At 44.3% G+C, this 19,745-nt stretch overlaps 1 protein-coding gene across 1 annotated transcript in view; it reads right to left on the reverse strand.

Moving 5' to 3' along the window:
- Positions 1-18,763, reverse strand: part of GALNT10 (polypeptide N-acetylgalactosaminyltransferase 10) — a 91,845-nt gene extending 73,082 nt beyond the window's left edge. Inside the window, exon 1 of the mRNA XM_075102648.1 lies at positions 18,313-18,763. Within this exon, the coding sequence (XP_074958749.1) occupies positions 18,313-18,507 (195 nt within the window). The 5' untranslated portion in view covers positions 18,508-18,763. The remainder of the gene's footprint in view (positions 1-18,312) is intronic.
- Between the last annotated feature and the right edge of the window lie 982 nt (positions 18,764-19,745).

Here is a 19,745-nt window from a genome sequence, read left to right on the forward strand (position 1 = left end):
GAGCTATTCTGACACGAAAGCAAGAGATGACACGCAATCCATCACTTCTAAGACTGCTGCTTTAGTGCAAGCACTTCCTATGCCAGCTGCACATTAGGCCAAAACATGGTTCCCACCTTCAAGCTGGGTGGGTTCCTTGGGGGCGCATATTCAGTCCCATAGACTTGAGGTATCTACCTTGCTGACTCCACAATGAAAAATTAAGGCCCCTCAGGCAATCCCATTAACACAGATCAACAGTCATGTCAAGCACTGTGTCAGATCCATGAGATGCCAGCTGCCTTGTACTACAAAACTGCCAGCCTTGCTAGAGTTAGTGCCAAGCGTATTGCCCAATGCAGCCCATTCTGCCAGCTGGGTTTGGAATAGGATGTTGTCTGAGGACAAGATGAAGAAATGGACGTTTACTTCCTCTTCTCCTTGAAGTCAACTGCTCCAGAGAAGCACATTCAGTCTCATTCCCACATCAGCCTATGCAGTTGGAAAGGGGCACAGTTAGTGATTCTCCTGTGGTCTGTGAACGTGCAACTGGCAAGAACTACATCAGCTCTCTTACTGGCCTATGTTGGGCTTGATTGTAAACCACCATGAAGAGCAAGAATCACTATAGTATCAGCTTATTTCAGACTGGGCATACAGCTATACACCAAAAGAGAAAAACCTATAACAATTTGACTCTCCAAGGAATAACACAACCTTCCCTGCCTAGCCTTTCAACCCCAAAGAGATGAATTACGAAGATCTCGTATGCAAGTCAGAGGATAAAAGGCTCAGCAGCATTCCTTGTATTCTCTTATTGTTACCTCTCAGCAAAGGCTGAGCTGGTTAGCAGATGCCAACAGTAAAGAGGCAAAAACTTGTGATAGTGCAGGACTGACTGATGGTACAGCATTACACAGCAGGGATGTGCCTAAACTAACCCTTGACTAACTCCTGCTGCAAACTGCACCATTTCTCAAACATTCAGCAACCCAGGGACACACGCCAGCATTTGTGGCTAATGGTTGAGATACAATAAATCCCTCTGGAAAGCTGTTCTGCAGCTCCTTTGCTAAAAACCATTGTTTAATGTTTCCACCATCTTGGCTGCAGATCACAGTAGCCTCCTGCACACTTGCTGTAGGTTGTACAAGTCATTCTGCAGACTACTAAGGAAGAAATTTTCATAATGTAAGCTAAAACCAAGATTGCTTTGAACCACAAAAGACACTTAAAACTTGAGGAGCTTCAGAAAACCAGGGGATATCTTTGCAACTCTGCCTCTCCCTCCCTGCTTTTTCAAGTACTAGTATTTCTTAAGATTAAGATCTTTTGGAGGAGATTCACTGTTACACAAAGAGTTTAGCCCCATTAGGTACTAAGCAGAATTGCTGAAGTCAACATTACATTAATAAGTCCAGACATGCAATTAAAATGCTGGATTATATTTCATTAAATTTTAAGAGTACTTTATAACCAAGCAGCTTTCAGGGCCTTCTCTGCCAACCAGCTTCCTGTTTTGAGGAGCTGCTGGGAGTTTTCAGAGGCTTTAGAAGCTTAGTATCCTTTAATGTCAAACAAGATCCAGGTGCATGAACTGATCTCCTCTTTACTTAATTCCTGACCCTTTTTGCTGACTGTACACAGCACAGAACCAAGAACAGATTACACTCACACACTGAATGGTGATGTGTTACATATTGTTCTTGTTTAGGAAGCCAGAACAGAATCCTAACTGCATAATCCAGCAGCACTGAACACATGCCCAAACTCATTCATGTTCAGCTGACAAAGTTTATAAATAGGATGGAAGAAAATTTTCTTTGGTATTCTTTTCCAACTCCTGAACGGAGATCGCTGGAGTTTATGCACAAGTTTACCTTAACAGTGCATCACGACACTTCACAAGCAAGAGACAAGTTTTCGATAAGCTTCCACCAGAAGAGGAGGGATGAACACTGCCTCACTGCCAATTTTCCAGTCAGAGCCATTGCTTCCCCTTTGCTACTCAGAAATAGCAGCCTTTCAAAGAGCCACTCATACGCATATTTCTGCTGAAAAACGCAGACTGTACCTGCAGATACAACCAAAAGCCCACATGAACTCATTACTAATGGATCCAACTTCAGTGAGCATGAAAACATTCTGCTGAAGACATCCTGGTATTGTGGAGGTGTGACTCACAAATGAGGTAAGCCAGTGCTCCTCTTAATTTGTTACAGCTATTAAAGGTCTAAACATTGAAAAAGAGACTAAAAATAGTCAGGATTTCAGAATCAGATCCTTTCACAGCTGTGGTGTCAACCTAAGGAAGAAACTGGATCCTGAAATCTCACGCCTGAGCCAGCAGATGCCAGTATGAAGCAATTACAAAGCCCAGAGAAGACACCACTCATCAGAAGACTGAAAATCTTCAGAATAATAGAATGGTTTGGGTTGGAAATGACCTTAAAGATCATCTAGTTCCAACCCATGGCCAGCGACACCTTCCACCAGACCAGGTTGCTCAAAGTCCCATCCAACCTGACCTTGAACACTTCTTCGAGGGATGGGGCATCCACAGTTTCTCTGGGCAACCTGTTCCAGTGCCTCACCACCTTCATAGTGAAGAATTTCTTCCTTATATCTAATGCAACTCTACCCTCTTTCAGTTTAAAGCCATTACCCCTTGTCCTATCAGTACATGCCCTTGTAAAAAGTCCCTCTCCGACTTTCTTGTAGGCCCCCTTCAGGTCCTGGAAGGCTGCAATAAGGTTTCCCTGGAGCCTTCTCTTCTCCAGGCTGAACAACCTCAACTCTCTCAGCCTGTCTTCAGAGGAGAGGTGCTCCAGCCCTTGGATCATCTTCGTTGCCCTCCTCTGGACTCACTCCAAAATGCCCAAGATCTTTAAATACCAGGGGGGAGTGAGCGAGCAGCTGAGCGGTGCTTGTTGCTGGGGCTAAACCACAAGTCACCAGTGAAAATCCAGCTAGCCCTTCCAGAAAGCTGTGCAGTACTTGCAACACAGAATAAAACCAAATTATTGTGCTGCTGAGAAGCCGCTTTTTTGGTACAAATACCAGAAAACAATCTAATTTTTAAGGCATTTTCTACAGAGCAACTTTAAGGAAGAAAAATAAATATACTTTCAGTTGGTGTTACTTTATGGGAAACAGTCTTCTTTTGGGTGTTTTACTTTCTCCTTGCAGACTTCTGACTGGGCCTCCTGTGTGCTATAGAAATACAACTCAATCCTCATGAAGCCATCAGTTTTCCCTAAAGAGCCCAAAGAATTTAATTCTGTTTTTCTAATTATCTCAAGAGTTACTCAAAAGCAAGAACTTTACAGGCTAGCAAAAATGACACCTGAAATAGCTTTAAATGCGAGGAAAAATTCTACACAAAAAAGCCTAAGACAGGTAAGTCAAAGCTGTAGTGAACGCCCAAGACAATTATTTTATAACTTGGGTTTAATTGGAAATAACTTCGCTGCTTGTATTATTTCTTTAAATATTAATAGTCAAATGTCTAGTCAACAAAAAGTAGCAGTCTAATTCTGATACTAGCACAGTAATGCTATGCAGCAGTCTAATACATTCTTTTTCTAGTGTTCAGGGATTCTCTAACCTCTTATTACTTCCCTTAATCCAAGCTGTATTGAGCTGCTCTGACAAAAAGATTTCAGAGGGGAAACCAAGCAGTTTTCATAAACAAAAACTGGCAAAGTTCAAATACAGACATCAATTGTGATAAAGGGAACAGGGCATTTTCATTTTGCTCCCATTTATATTGAACAGAATTTTGGCCATACTCCAACATAATTGACAATATATGAAGAATAGGGTAAACCAGGAGAACATCTTTTACAGCCCTCGAGTGATGACTGCATCTACAACGTTGAGGGCTAAATCCACAAGAAACTTCGATATGGCAATGCTGTGCATCTCCCAGCTCAAATTCCAGCTTTGTGACTTCCACAGTGGGGTCAGCGTCCTTGTGTAAGGTCTGTAGGCACCTTCAGGATCAAATCCAAAACAACTGGGTAAGACAGGCTTTTGACCTCTGATTTCTCCAGGTCTTAGTTTCATGGCCCTTACGTACAAGGTGGCCTCGATATCGCATAGAATCAAACACTCATACCTGGCTTTGACGCCCGAGCTGTTCCTCTCAAACACAGAGCAGGGGTTATTTGTTATTTCGTGTGGTCAGAGCAGGGAGGCAAAGTTGATTGAGTGCTGCAGCTACTGCACTGCAACTCTTGAGTAAAAGCCATCAACAGTCCTTGTGGAACAGTAGCAGGGCACCATCCTCTTCTCTCCACCCCAGGGCTTCCAATGCAAGTACCCCCGAGTCCCACGCAGCTTGTGCAGAACTCAGGTCTGAGAGCTGTTCTCTGAACTCAGTGTCCTTGACAAGAAGCGGTCAATGCTAAGGATGGCAACTGGGCTTCAGGGAGGAGAAGGAGTAGCAAGAGCTACTTAGAAGCAAAACAAGAGCAGGCACCCCAGGGGCTTGACTGGCGAGAACTCTGGACCCAGGACGGCAGGTCTGGAGAGGCTTGTTTCTGAGGATCGCTCTCTGCCTGAGCCCTTAAATCCACTTAGGCCTAAATCCACAAAAAGAGTTGGGTACCAAATTCTCTCACTTCCTAAGGCTTTCAGTTCACACTGGCATAAACAAAGTATGCAAATACCTGCATTGTATAAACAGTGACAGATTCAAAGGGCAAAGAGTTTTCTAAATGAAGAAGAAATTAAGGGAAACATACAGAGAAAGGCACCAGTTGTCCTCTCAGTTAAACCTCAACTGATTTGGAAGACAGCATGTCAGTTACATACAGATAACCATAAAAATAACTCTTTTCCATTCTTACTGTAAAATCAATCCATAAACTGCTACATTCTTCATGTTCTGTCCATTCAGCTTTTTCTACACACAACCATATTTCTCCCACTTCATCCTGCAGCACTGGTCCCACTAATCACTGACATATGCTCCGGCACAGAGCATTTCCTCTGGCATGCTTTAAAAAGAAGCACTGTCACCAGAGCAATATAAGCGCTGGCAAATATGGTCTGTCAGGTTTTGTTTTCAAGGACTATAAAAATAGACTTCACTGCATTAGGCTTGACAACCCATACCCTCTAGAAATAATTTTTAAAAACAAGTTTTCAGATGACTTGTTATTGTTTTCAAATATCCAGAGAGATAAATCGGTAGTTTTATATTTCATTTAACAGTTTCATGGTAAGCCAATATTTGAGTTCTTTTACACAACTGACAATTCCCAGCTAATTTATCGGCAACATCAGCGCTCTCTGCTCATGTGCATCAATTCACAGCTTCTCAGATGCATTTCTACTATGAGCAGCCTCTTATTATAAAAATATCAGCACTTGGAAAGCCACAAGACATCACTTGTTTCCAGAGCTTAGGCCTTTCACCCATGGTAATCAGTATTATTTTATGCTGCTAACAGCTCTGGCTAAAATGCAAGGAAAAGGGTCTTGGCACGGATTGAGGTTCGAGACACTTTCTTGTTAGTTTATAATTGCTTTGCCAAGGACTCTTTTTCTGTAATCAGCTGGCCCAAGTTCCTATTTGCAGAAAATATGCAACTATGGTGAAAGAAACCTATTATCTTTTATACACAGATACTCTACAGCAATCAAAAATCAAGGACAACACAAGTAGGACCTTTACACATTGCAGATAAGACTTCTCCAATCTTCCACATCCCCATTTGCAGAGCACACAACTTGCATCTGAATATCAGACACAATCTGGGGCAGAATAGGGGAAGAACCACATTTCCAAAGAATCAGCAGCAATAGCAGGCAAATGGCAACAATGGCAACTTGGATAGTCCTTTGGGCTCCGTACGTATATCCGAATACACTTCTGCCAGTTTCTATATCAAAATCCCAGGTCTTCCAATACTTTGCAGATGTTTTTGCAGCTTACTTCCATGCCCTCAGAACCAGGCAAGCAAAACAATTTCAAGAAGTCTTATTCCAAACACTTACTGTATCAATATAATTTCTTTGCCACTGTGAACAAGACCTGGGAACAGATGCTTGTTTTCTGAAGGAAGATTTTCTTTTTTTTCAGGCTAAATTAGTACCCTGAATCAGATTCCAAAACAGTCACCAAAAAAAATTAGGCAGCATGCAACAGCAAAACATCAATAGGAGTGTTAGATATTTCCAACAAGGTAAGCTGCAGCCTAAGAATCAGAGGGAAATGGCAGTCCAGATCACTGGATCAGCAAAACTAAGACACACAGGAGTGGAAAAAAAGGGTTATTCCTTATTACTTGGCTATCACACACTAAACCCTGGCGACAGGCCTCCTAGAAGATAAATGAGAAGACAGAAGATAACCACAGCGTTCACTTCTTTTTGGGATCCAGAATAATCTTGTTACATATTGGCTAACATGAACTGACAGTCAGGCTAAATTTAAGCGACCTTCTGTAATGTTACAGAAAATAACTTACTTGCCTAACTGAAGCTCTTTACAACATAGTTATGTCTGTATTTATCTAGCTTTTGGGGTTCTGATTTCCTCTGCTGAAGGAATATATTTTGCTTTTACTTATCTGAGCTGAAAGTACAGTCTCTAAAAAAGCCACTTTCAAGGAAGCAGAGTTAAGATTAAAGTCATTCTGAACACAAGTGAAGGAGCTGCTCACTCTTTTAAAAATAATAATATAAAAAAAAGAGAAAACAAACAAACAAACAATCTTACATGATGCCAGACCTGGTTATGTGGTTATTTTTGTATCATACCCTAGATCAAAGTCACTAAGACTCTTATTTTTCAAAGGAACATCACACTCTAAGACATCTTTAAAACTTTGGTCTAAACATTAAGAACTCTGTTTCACCTGTTTATTAAGCAACAGCTCATGCTTACTAGTCTTTGTAAAAACTTCTTCTTTAGACTTCATCTGAAGGCTCAGAAATGTTAGGTAAGCTCAAGAAAGAAAAAACCTACCTCTATCACGGAGAAAAAATGTTTTGTTGCTGGTATCATGAACTAGGTAAAAGTAACTTCCCAAATGAATTTGAACACAAACAGTTAATTTATACAAAGACAAGTCTATGTAATCTTCCACTGAAAAAAAGCAAGACTGGCTGCTGGAGGTTTTAAATGTTAGACCTTCCAAATAATCATAAGTAAAAATGGAGAAGAGGATGACTTTCCTTTGAAAGTCACCTTAGCTTGCACATATAACTGCAAGCAAAGGATTTAAGGCTTTCGAGATCAAGCAGAGCAGAACTTTTTATAACAACTTAATATTGTATAAACAGTTGTTAAAGAGGGCAGAAGCAAATCAGCTCTGCGTGTAGGAGGGACAGCTGACAGTGTTGCCAGGTAAGATCTGATAAAGCCCTAAAACATCACAAGACTTTGACTAACAAAGACAAAACGTCACTCTAATCAGATTTTTGGAAAGGGAAAGTAGTCAAACAAGAAGGTAGATTTCACTCATCCAGAAAGCATTTGCAGGAGACAGACTGATTTACTGTTATTCTGCAAATCCTTTATTTTTATGACCAAATAGCTCTACGGCAGGAAGACAGAGTTCACTTACAGACATCCAAATTTAAGAGACAAGTTCAAATATTTGTACTTGGAAAAACACCCTTCAACATTTGTTTGAAATTTAACCCCTCGGTTGGTCATTATTTCAGTAAACAGCTGCAGTTTCTGTGCATTTAAAACAATACTCTGAAATGCCTTTTGGAAATTCGACTTCAGCAGTCACCTTGTGAACCACAACCGCTCAGAACAGGCCAAGTTCTCTGTCTGAAAGCTACATCAGGGAAATGCATCAGGTCACTGCTACATCAGCTACACATGACATATATGCAAGAAATACATATTAGTGTTGAGGGGAGACACTGTGAACAGAAATTAGTTACCTCACTGCAGAGGCAACGCTCAGCTTAACAGGGAAGGATGCCAGCATTCACTGTTTTGAAAGACAGTTTTAGAACTTGCTTTCTGCTACTTGTTGTGCTAATTGGGGAAAAGAAAGAAGTATTGCAGCTGAAAAATTAATAAGAGGCTGAGACTGGAAGACACAGTCACTGAATAAACATCAAGAGTGAACTTCTCCAGGTTGGGCGGTGCTACGCAGCCAAGCCTTTGCCGACTCTATCATCCTCCCCTTCCTTTGCTTTCTATTCCTGGCTAAGGAATGAATCACAATACCCATAGGAGTTACACCAACTCACTTAAAACAGGGTTTCCATTTTAAACCCTTAATATGTTTAAATGGCTTATCGTTTCAGTTTGATTCAGTAATACAGAGAAGCGAAGGATATAGTAATACAAACCAAGGTTTGTAGGGTGTAAATTTTAATCCATCAGCTACTGTTTGGTAATTGCCTCCAAGTGTGCTCTTGTCCACTGTGGTTAAGACCTCCAAGAGCACCTAGACTGTTTGTGTGTTTATATCACGATCTCCAAAAGAAGATAGTCTGCCACCAACCATCGGTACAGTTAATGAAAGCTGTGGTTTAGGCCAGATGCCCGGGCAGAGTTGTACTAAGACCCAAAGAAGTCAGACCTTAGAAACAAGCTGACAGGAGTCACCTCCAGAGGCTGAGTGCTTGTGCCCCTTTCCCAATTGCTTTGTCAATGCCCCCTTCCCTAGAAAGGCATCCCAGCTGTTTGGCTTCCTTACCCTCTAATTCCAGGCTACTGGCCCCATTATCCCAGCATCGGAGCAGCCAGGTGGCAACGTGCTCACCTGGACAATGGCTGAAATCTTTTCACGTATCTTGCAGCTCACTCAAGGATGGGATCAGGCGGTTTCTGTCCCATTTATGAATTCTTCCTCTTCCTCCTCCTCTGCTTGTGATGGCCCTGCTTTTTCATCATCCCTTTTTAAACAGGCTGACTTTCGCTTCCATGATTTATTCTTGTGTATAGGGGTGACTGATACTGGCACGGGTTGGTTCTCTGGTTCAGCTGCAGTGCCTGTCATGGGGGGTTGGAGTAGCCGCAGTGCCTGCCGTTCTGTCATCAGATCCAGAGACATTCTCTCCCCTTGAGGGTACTGAGTAGTGTTGAACAGGGCTCAGCAGGCATGGGCCAGGCCCCAGCATGTTGCAGTGATTTCAGTCTCTCTGGAATTGACAGGGTGGCAACATACTTTTTCCAAAAGCTCTACTGATTTTTCAGGATTCTGCACTTGTTCAGGGGTGAAGCTCCAAAATACTGGAGGTGCCCACCAACCTAGGCATTTGTTCACGCTATCCCACACACCTTGCCACTCATAACTATCCAGCTTCGGGACAGTTCTCTGTATGATACTCTTAAATTGCTTTTTAACCTTAGACAAAACCGAAACAATATTCTCAAGAAATACCAATAGAAGTATCTTAACTACCCAAGGATGCTCAAGATACCGAAAAGTTGTTGTAATGAAGGTGGAAACTTGATAGAAGGTAGTGAAGGTGCCGTTCTGTACTTCCTCTATAAAAAAACCCTCTTAGAGGAAGAAGAATAATTGCTAATTGTCTCCATAAGGTGGTACCCCAAGTACAGTAAATGCTTCAGTACAAAGTTTAAATACCAGACAAAACTCAAGACCAGTGCTTTAATAACAAATCTCTCAGGCAAAACATCACTAATTGTGGTGGAGCACAGCAAAGTGCAAAAACAACACCAATCTTTAACACATACAGCAAAAAAAAGAACATGGTACAGATCAAAAAAACTAATATCAAGAAAATATATTGTGACCCTCAATTGTTAACAGATATAAATTCCTCAATAAACTGCTAATCTGTTATCTCAAGCCTTTTGTGCACCATGTTGGGTGCCAAAAAGGACTGTCATGGTTTAGCCCCAGTCGGCAGCTAAACACCACACAGCCGCTTGCTCACCTTCCTGCCCCTCAGTGGGATGGGGGAGAGAATCAGAAGAGCAAAAGTAAGAAAACACGTGGGTTGAGATAAGAACAGTTTAATAATTGAAATACAATAATAACAATAACAACAATAAAATTGTAATGAAAAGGAAAACAACAGGAGATACAGATGCAACACCCAGGGAAAACAAGTGATGCAACCGCTCACCACCCACCGACTGATGCTCAGCCAGTCCCTGAGCAGTGACCACTGCCCCCTGGCCAACTCCCCCCAGTTTATATACTGAGCATGACATCATATGGTTTGAAATATCCCTCTGGCCAGTTGGGGTCAGCTGTCCTGGCTGTGTCCCCTCCCAGCTTCTTGTGCACCTCTCAGTGTATGAGAACGGGGAGAACATTGGGAAGCTGAAGAGTCCTTGACTAGTGTAAGTACTAGTTAGCAACAACTAAAACATCAGTGTGTTATCAACGCTATTCTCACACGAAATCCAAAACACAGCTCTGTACCAGCTAGTAGGAAGAAAATTAACTTCATCCCAGCCAAAATCAGGACAATGACATTTCCTCAAGCTTTCTGAATATATTCATGAGGGACACTACTCGCAATAGCTAGCAGCCTGGGTTTCCAAGAAAATGACAGGCAGAATAAATAAAGTATTTTTATTCTTGTGAGCTGCAGAAGATATGCCATTAATGCTCATCAACCTTAGAAAAATAACTTATCAAAGGGGGAAGGCATGAAGCAGTATTGAGGAAACTCCATGACAGGGATAGCAGAGAGTTCAGTTATAACATCATCAACAGCTTTTCTACTGAAGCAAGTTTCTACCCTGGGTATTGGCAACACTGGAACACTGCTTATACTCCACTGTAACTGTGGTTAAAAAGCCTTAATTATAGATATATGCTCTAGAGAGCTCTCTTTTAACCCTGGAGCTAAGATTAGAGAAAATGAAGGAACTGCAAAAGGGCAGGAAAGAGAGCTAATTATTTAGACAGAAAAGCAAACTTAAGAACCAAGAAATGGTAGACGTCCCTTTACTGAAGCTGTGATTTAGAGCTTTATCAAGTTTATGAACAATAAGGAGACATGTCAAGTGACATGTTTCTTTTACTTTAGGGGGTGCACAGGACTTTGGATGCAGAGCCGCCAGCAGATTTGAGACACAGGAGAAGTTACTTTTCTACCCAGTCATTTGAAAAGGAGGGGCTACCTGGCAACTTATTTTGTTACATATTGATTTACTTGTCTGTAGCTTTTTCCGATCGTTTGCTAGAAACCTTTAAACCTAACAAAAGAGGCATAATCTGACAAGTCAGACATAATTTGATATCCAGTACTACTTATATTCTTAACAAAGCTGCGTAGATAAACACTCCCATCCTTGTTACCTATCCATCACCTAGCCAGGGTAACACAAAATGCAGGAAATACCATGAGCGTCGGTTACGCTGATAGAAAAGATTCCACTGAGAGGTTGTGCTCCATGTTGAATAAAGCAGGACCGTAACGCTGGATTGTAAGAAGTCACGAGCAGCATGCCAGATCTGGAGGTAAAACCACAAAGTAGGCTCTTTATGAGATAATGGAGAATTCGAAAACGTATTAATTGCAAACAAGACAAAAGGCAGTCCAAAAGTAGAACACAAAAATTTAAAATAAGAAAGGGGGCTATTATCCCTGGATTTGGAAATAAAGCATCACGCTGTTGTACTCCTGAAAGTGACTCAAAGCATCAGGATTTGTTCAGGAGTTTGTGAAATCTGATAAACAGATTCACACTTTCTGTTAACTGCTAAAAATCCCTACCGACAGCTATCGGTTTTGCAAACAATCTGCAACCTGAAAGCAAGTCAGAGTGCCTTTTATACTTCTCTCTAGAAGCAGAGGAATCCCAGGCCAAGCTGTATCTAGAATGAATACATGGGTGGCCAAACTGCACCAGGACTGACCAAAACCATTCTGTCCAGGGACATTAGCTCGGGCTAAGACAAAGTGCAAAGGTAGGGCAGAAAGGCTGTTCCTGATTTGGTTACTGAACAGATGAATACAAAGGTAGCAAAAAGTACCTATTCAGCTTTAACACAATCTACTTCAGTTTGATTTAAGTAACATTTAAATAATATTTAAATGAATGATTATTTAAATAATCATTAACGTCTGGTTGCCATCGCAGTACATCACCTCAGAATAGCCAGTTTTTAATCCATTCAGCTATGGAAAAATTCCTTTCCAGTTTTCCAGTAAAGGTGATCCAGAAGAAAATCTACACACACACTCAGGTCACTTAACCTGAGAGTATGTATTAATATTAAAAGATTTCATATGCACAAAGTCACTGAAGCCGCGCCTCTCTCCCTATGTCTACACAGCATCATGCATTATTCATGCTACTATCAAAAAATTTAAAGTGGCATAACTTAGAGGTTACTCTACAGAGTTAGCATGATGGAAAACATGAAGCATGATGGACACTAGAGAGAGACAGTCCTCTGATGGTAAATATCGCAGCCGCTTCATTTACATAAGCATTGACACCATGCTGAAGTACCATGAAACGCAGCACAGTGCGCTCCAGTTAAGGTGTGCTCCATAAAAGCCTACTAGCGACAGCTATGCTAAAGTCAATGTAAGGCCAAGCTAGCAGGTCGAAACGCCTGCTTTCATATCGGATCAAAATTAATTTCTGCAGTAATTTTTTTTTCTAGCGATATTTCAAGCACACAGTGGAATGCCTCCTACAAACTGGTAACGCACCCCATAAGCTCTTTTCTTCCCAGAAGGAAGCTGAAGGCTACCTGCCCGGGTCGCCTGGTCTACAAAGAGGTTGCAAATGAACAGGAGCAGTGTGCAGCTGGCTTTTACACTGGATAACAATTTCCTCAAAGTTTAAGTTAGACAGGATCTGCTCTTACCCAATGTAAATAAAGTTACAGTTGGCTCTATAGGGAAGAAAATACAAGAGTGACAGGAAAATTAACTGCAGTTCTTTATGTTTTTACAGTGATACTTGTAACTGTATTTAAACAGGGAGTGTAAGATAACTACATTTTGGTTGATAACATTGTTCTGCCCAGTTTGACCAACACCCCTCACTGGTGTAAGACACTTTCTGTTAGTTTATCCGTCCACTTAGTCAAATGCATGGCAGTTATCTGCCAGGAAATTTGTAACTATAGCTGCTCTTAAATCTTGCTGTCTCTCACGATTTGATCCATATTCATACAGGTAAAACCACACAGCTCTGGAGATCACTTCTTCAAAAGCAGTTCAGACGCCAGGAGCTAAAAAGTTTTCCTGCTGAAATCTTCCTTCTGTGAAGGAAGGCATCCATTGCAGCTATTAAGAACTGCATACGGAGCACATCTGAATGGCAAAACACAGAACCACTTGTCCAATAACAGGAGTACCAGCTCCACAATAGAGGTAACCTCCCCTAAAGAACAGCAAGTATAATAAACCTTTTATTTCCACACAGCATAGACCTAGAATACAGCCCATTTGTTCATTCTGCTCTGTGTCGCTGTTACAGCGAAGATCACCAGAAGGAATAGTGAGGGCCCAAGTGAAGACCACGGAAAGCTTCAGTTTCTTAATAAACATCTTTTCCAAATTTTACTTTGCACTTCACAAATTTCACCATTTCACCACACTGTGAGATGTTTTAGCCACTTCATGTTCACTCCAGCTCACTTTGCTAATCAGAAGCAAGGTCCACGCTTACCTAGCCCAGGAAAACCTGCTCATTTCACCAATGCACTGAAGTGATCAACTTCAGAGTATCCCATACCAGAAAGTCACTCCTACATTAAAATACGCTTGTTCAGCTCTAGCACTTGCATTTCAGTCCTTAGATGCCAATTGTTTTACACTATGCTTACCAAAATAAGCTTTTCAAAGTTTGGTTTTATATCAGTTGAACAGTGACTAACCAATACAATTGCCAACACAGCAGTCTCTAAGAGGTCTGCGAGAAGCCAAGCAGTAACTGCAACAGCAGTAACAAGGTCTAGGGCACAACCAGTTTAACTGCCAAAGAAATCTGCCTAGGAGGTACGGTAAGTCTGTTTTTCTATTTATCTCTGGCTGGCAGAAAACAGAAAGGTTTTCCTCTCACTTTTCCCAAGCCCTTCTCCTTGCACAGAGAATCTGCTAAATCACCCTCTTCCTTATTAGCTTTTGCCAGCCACAACATGAAGCTGACAATCCTTGACAGCTTCATAGCCGCCCCCAGGTCAGAATGGCAAAACCGATCATCTTCCTCTGCTGAGGAGGACAGGAGCAGCAGCAGTCTGGAAGGCAGCACAGCATCGCTCCCCACTCAACTCATCGTTAGGGCTACATTTTCAGCAAAACTTAAACTTTGCCTTTAGTGCAATTAAGCTTAATGGCCCCAAACTGTCCAAGAGGACTATTCTCGCAAACCATTTTTCAATCACAAGTTTGCAGTTGGTTTCTCATTCACAACCTACCAACAGGCAGGTACATCCCACTTCAGCCGGCTGGCAGCAGAGGGCACCACACAATCACCTATGTGATTTATATACTTCCATCATGCTCGTGAGTGAATTTATAGAGCACAAATTACTACAAGAAGCTACAGGGTGACTCCATAAAGCATGCATCATATCAGATAAAAATGCATGCAATGAAAGGCAGCTAATTTGCTACAATGCTTTTAGCCAGCAATTCAAAGAAAGAGATGTTCAAGCTTAGTGTCTCTCCGAGTTCAAGTGACACATTCCCATAACAGCAGGCATCCCGCAGAATGCCAACCTCCAGCCTGACCAGCCAGCCGCATAGTGTCTCTGCAGAGCATCAGAAGTCACATAAACACTTGCATTAGCCCAAGCGTAAACCACTAGCCCACAAACTAACTCATCTGTGTTTTACGTACTACAGGTCTACATTTCAGTTGAACATTTCAGCTGAGGATGCCCAGCAGCCTGAGGCAGACAGCAGAGATTCAAGAGACAAAAGGAATAGCTGCATTTCACTTGCTTTTCCTACTCCCACACCTACAGATCATATGTTTTTACCTACTGAATACTTGTTAAGAAAAAAGAAAAAGATTAAAAGACACAAAAGTCAACTTGCCTTACATGAGCATACCGATATGCACATACCAGCGAGCAGAAAAAAGTACACTGATGAAGTTACTAAGCTAATACTTCTGCTGTCAGCAGAAACACTTTAGGACCTCGATACCATCATCCCCGTTCAAAGCCACAACACTAGCCAAACTTGTTAAGCACAGCATGAAAAAAGGACTTCCTAGTTCATATCATCTGCTGAGCGACTGTACATACACACTGATAAAGGATGCTTCTGAGCACGCAGCTGTAGCGAAGAGTAACTCAGTGCATGAGCTTTTCTAAAGAGATCTGCAGCATGACCTTGAGGCCAAGACCTTGATGACTTAAGGCTATCCCTTCTCGGCAGAGCAAGAAGCACCCAACAGAGCTGCGGAAGAACAAACCCAAAGGCAGAAGGAAAGAACACAGACCTAATCCACCTTATTAAAGCAATACATTATTTTCAGGCACCATAATGTTCCCCCTGAACGTGTAAATACAGAAGCAATTAGCTGCCTAGGCACTTCTGCAGAAACCATTTAGCCTAATCTTTCCTAGAATATATTTACATGGCTTCTGATTGCTTAATCTTCTGACACATTTGTCTCAGGCACTAGAAAGATTAAATAAGGCAAAATTGTCTCTGCTGATATATTGCCATTTTGAATGTAACATGCAGCACAAGATCAACAACAAACTCCTAGCATGTTTTAAACTTCAAAATTTAAGCATCGTGACTCTTATGTTCTAGGAATTGCTTTATAGCTTTAATTCAGCTGTTTCTTTAAACCTTTTTTGCCCCTTTTTGCTGTTACTCTGAAAGATAAAATTACTGACTGAAACAGCAGACACCATTTAAAGAGAAAGAATGAGCCTGGACAGAGATTTCATTGAAAAGCTCAATTCTGTATCACATCTGAAACGTCCTCAATTCAAAGATTAGCCTGTACAAAAAGGCAAATTAAAGCCAGAAACAGAAGAAAATCTTTTCTGACTGCTATGAATATAATTTTTTATGATATAGCCTCCTATCATCTAGAGTTTTGGTATTAAGAAATCAGCTCTTCCAAATGGCTTCATGAACAAGCAGACAAAAAGCATATTCATTTACAAGCTAGAAGTAGATTAGTAAGTACAAAAGCCATGAATGCTTGTCAGGACCAAGGAAGAGAGAGAGGCTGTAACCATTGAATCTGAGGATGCCCAAAAAACTCTCTGCAGTCAGCTGGCAGATAACTCTATGACAACAGTAACCAAACCCACAACCCAGCCCAAGTATTTCATTTGTCTTTTTTCTGCTTCACATGAAATTATTTTTACCAAGACAGCCAGTTATCCTTTGGGGTATGTTTTTCCTTATTCAGTGTAACAGGAGGTATCATTTCAGGGCCCAATCCTTCAAAAAAATGGGCATATGATGCAAGTACATCTTCACTCACAGACCCACTGCAGCCCATAACTCCATGTTAATTAGACTGGAAGATGAAGCCTTCAGCCTAAAACCCAGTAACTTTGATTTACACAAGTGCAGAGAGGTTTTATTGTGAATTCTCCTATAAGCAGCACAGACGTTTCCTGCCCAGCTCAACCCACCATCAAAACAAAAGCAGATCTCAATTTACTGACAGCTGCCATACTTTAAACAGACATAAAGAAAAATGGAGTCAAGATTCTGTACAACACGGGCAATACGGGAGATATAAATACCAAGAACTTTGAACATACACAGAAATCAGCAGTGATGTACTGCACCATAGGATCTGCCTGGCTTACAGCTTCCCAAAGCCCACAGTACAAGGACAATTTTGGAAGACCGAAAATAAAAAGTCAGCTTGTCGCTGCTTTTTCATCCCTGATAGATTTAACCAGAATTAACCGCTACCTCCAGGAAGGAACGTTGAAGCCTTGTGAGAATAATTACCAACTTTCTCCTGATAATCTCTGGAAGACACATGATTTTACTGTGGTCTTCATTTCGCCATGACACCATACCATGGGAATCTATGGAGCAGTGGACTACAGGGCTTGACTTTCATCAGTCATGCAAAATTGATGCCCTGCATCCAAGAGAAGTACAAGCATAAGGCAATAACATGAGGAACTCCAAGCATGTGATGATCACTGTGTACATTGAAGGGATTTCTGTACAGGTTTGAGGATCTGCTACAAATATATGCGTTATGGCAGGTAACAGCTGACCCCTTTCCTTACCAGCACGGGACATGACAAGGATATGATCACGGTTATACCTAGACTTGCACTTGAATTTGAAAAGAAAAACCATTTCTTCTGGGAAGGAAGAGCTCAGCTTCAGTTTGACTACACCTCTTTTTGAGAGCCTTCTCTCCCTCAGAGCAGAAATTGCCACAGCAGGTTTCTCCACCTTTATGGTGCAGTCACAGTGGCATGGCTCCAAGGAGGGAAAGATTTAGACAGCTAAGAGTTTTAAGCTGTTTTGAACAAGCAGAGCCTTGTAGAGTGGCAGCAGAACTGATAGTTACACAGTGACATTTCAAGCTTTCAAGTCCTAATCATTCTCGGTACAAAGCCAAACCCAGAAGGGGATAAAGCAATTACATACCCAAAAGTAAACGCTGCTAAACCGTGCTTCCAAGTGTCTAATTTGGGTGATATAGCCTTCCTGTCTCGCACACTAAGCAGAAGGGTTTGTCTGTTAAATTTACTGCTACACCAGCGGGACAAGGAAGGAATGCAGTCATGTGCTGCAATATCATCAGGCCACGTATCCAGTAGGCATCCTCTGCCTCTCAGGGAGAGTTATCCGCTCCTCTTCTCCCAGCGGAGGATCAGTACACAGACATAATCTTCAAGCTCTACCTGGCCCTTTCTGCTAGCCCTCGCCTCGAGATCTGCGGGGCACCAGAGCTAACGGGTGATGTTCGTTCCCTGTACCTTTCCACGGCAGGTGAAGGGAAACGGCAGAGACGGCGCACCCCTGGGAGACAGAATTACTGTCCTTTGCTTTGCAAGGATGGGACAAACTCCCCTTCCTTGCTCCGAGGAGCAAAGGGCTCGCTTTATTCCCTCACCAAGCTCAGCCAAAAAAGGCAAGCAGACCCTCCGGTCCCTGCCGCCGCGAACTGCCAGGAAAGTACTCGCATTCCCCCTCCGCCGCAGACACAGGCTAGACAAGAGCAGCTCCCCGCACGCCCCCCCCCCCCCATAACGGGGCGGCTGCTGCTTCTCGGCCCCGCCAGCCTCCGCTTCTGCTTGCTGACAGGGGAGAGGGACGCGCCCTCCCCCCTCGACACCACCCCCCGCCCTCAGGTCACCCGCGGGCGGCCGATCCCGATCCCGATCCCTATCCCACGGGAGCCCCCGCACCCCCCCACCCCACCCCACCCTCCCCCCCGCCGCCACTCACCGGCGCCTCGCCGGCCGCTGCCCCCGGCGGCCCCGCGGCGGCGGCGGCGGCAGCCCCCGCCTCCCCGCCGCCCGCCCCGCCGCCCTCCAGCTGCCGCTCCCGGTACAGGGACCAGAGCCCCACGTTGGGCAAGAAGACGAGGGCGGCCAGCGCCAGCCCCACCGCCTGCAGCAGCCGCTTCTGCTTCCGCCGCATCGGGGCCGCCGCCGCGGAGGAGGAGACGGACGGACGGACGGACGGACGGAGGGAGGGAGGGAGGGAGGGAGACAGGGAGGGAGGGACGGAGGGAGGCAGGCAGAGACGGAGGGACAGACAGGCGGACGGAGGGAGCGGGGCCCTGCCGCCCCCGCCGCCGCCCTCACGGAGCCCAACTTTCCCCCGCGCGCGCGGCGGCGGCGGCGGCGGCAGCGGCGGCGGGCGGCAACTCTGGCACTTCCGCTCTGCTCCGCGCGCGGGGGGAGGCGTGGCCTCCTCGGCCCCGCCCACCGCCGCCGGAGGGCGGCCCGCCCCGGCCCAGCCCCGCCCCGCCCCGCCCCCTCCTCCGCTCCCCCCCCGATGACCCTGTCTTAATGACTCTAATCGCGGCTCTCGAGGGGTGCCGGGGCACCGGGCGGGGCGCGGGCTCCGCACCGGCTGTCGTGGGGGCACCCGGGGGGGTTCGTGGCTCCGCGGCCAGGGCCCGGCGGCGATGCCCACCGCCGTTAGGCGACGGCCCCTGCGGCAGGAGCTGGCCGGGCGCTCAGCCCTGGGTAACGCTCGCCCGGAAAACAGAAGCGGTTTGCAAGGCATGGGGCGCGTTGGGATGGGGCCGGCACCGGGAGAGCTCGGCGGGGGCGGGGAACGGTGAGAAGGAGTCGGCCCTCGGGTTAGGTGGGGCCCAGAGCCTGGGCTGGGCTCTGCAGGGCAGCCCGAAGGGCTGCAGCTCGTCCCAGGGACACAGGGCAGCTGGGGGGCAAGGCTGCCGTGCACGACACTCCATGGACAGAGATGCCATCTGCCCCAAGGACAGAGATGCCCTCGGCCCGTCGGCCGGCCTTACTGACAGGCGGGAGTGCCCCGAATCAATTCCCCAGGGAGGGCTCCCACTGAAGAGGAATGCTGTTCGTTCAGGTACCAGTTAAGCAGCTTCTGCTGTACCATAAACTAGATAATTCATAGGCACGGGGTGGTGGGTTTTTTTTAAGAAGAAAACAACAGTGATACAGCTTTTCCAAAAGCAAGGAGTGGATTAATTTCTTATGATAGAGTTAGAGCTGTTGTGACTAAAACTTGTTGCTTTGGGCGTGTCAGAAAGGCTTCAAGACAAAAAATACTTTTAACGGCATCACTTCAATGAAGAACAAACCGCCCTCGTGATCAGGACGATGCCCTGCCAGAGGAACAACCGTGCAGCTCAGCTAATGTCAACAGCAAAGTTGTGACAACCCAGTGCC

Source organism: Phalacrocorax aristotelis, chromosome 8 (assembly GCF_949628215.1).
Source record: "Phalacrocorax aristotelis chromosome 8, bGulAri2.1, whole genome shotgun sequence".
NCBI classification, from domain to species: Eukaryota; Metazoa; Chordata; class Aves; order Suliformes; family Phalacrocoracidae; genus Phalacrocorax; species Phalacrocorax aristotelis.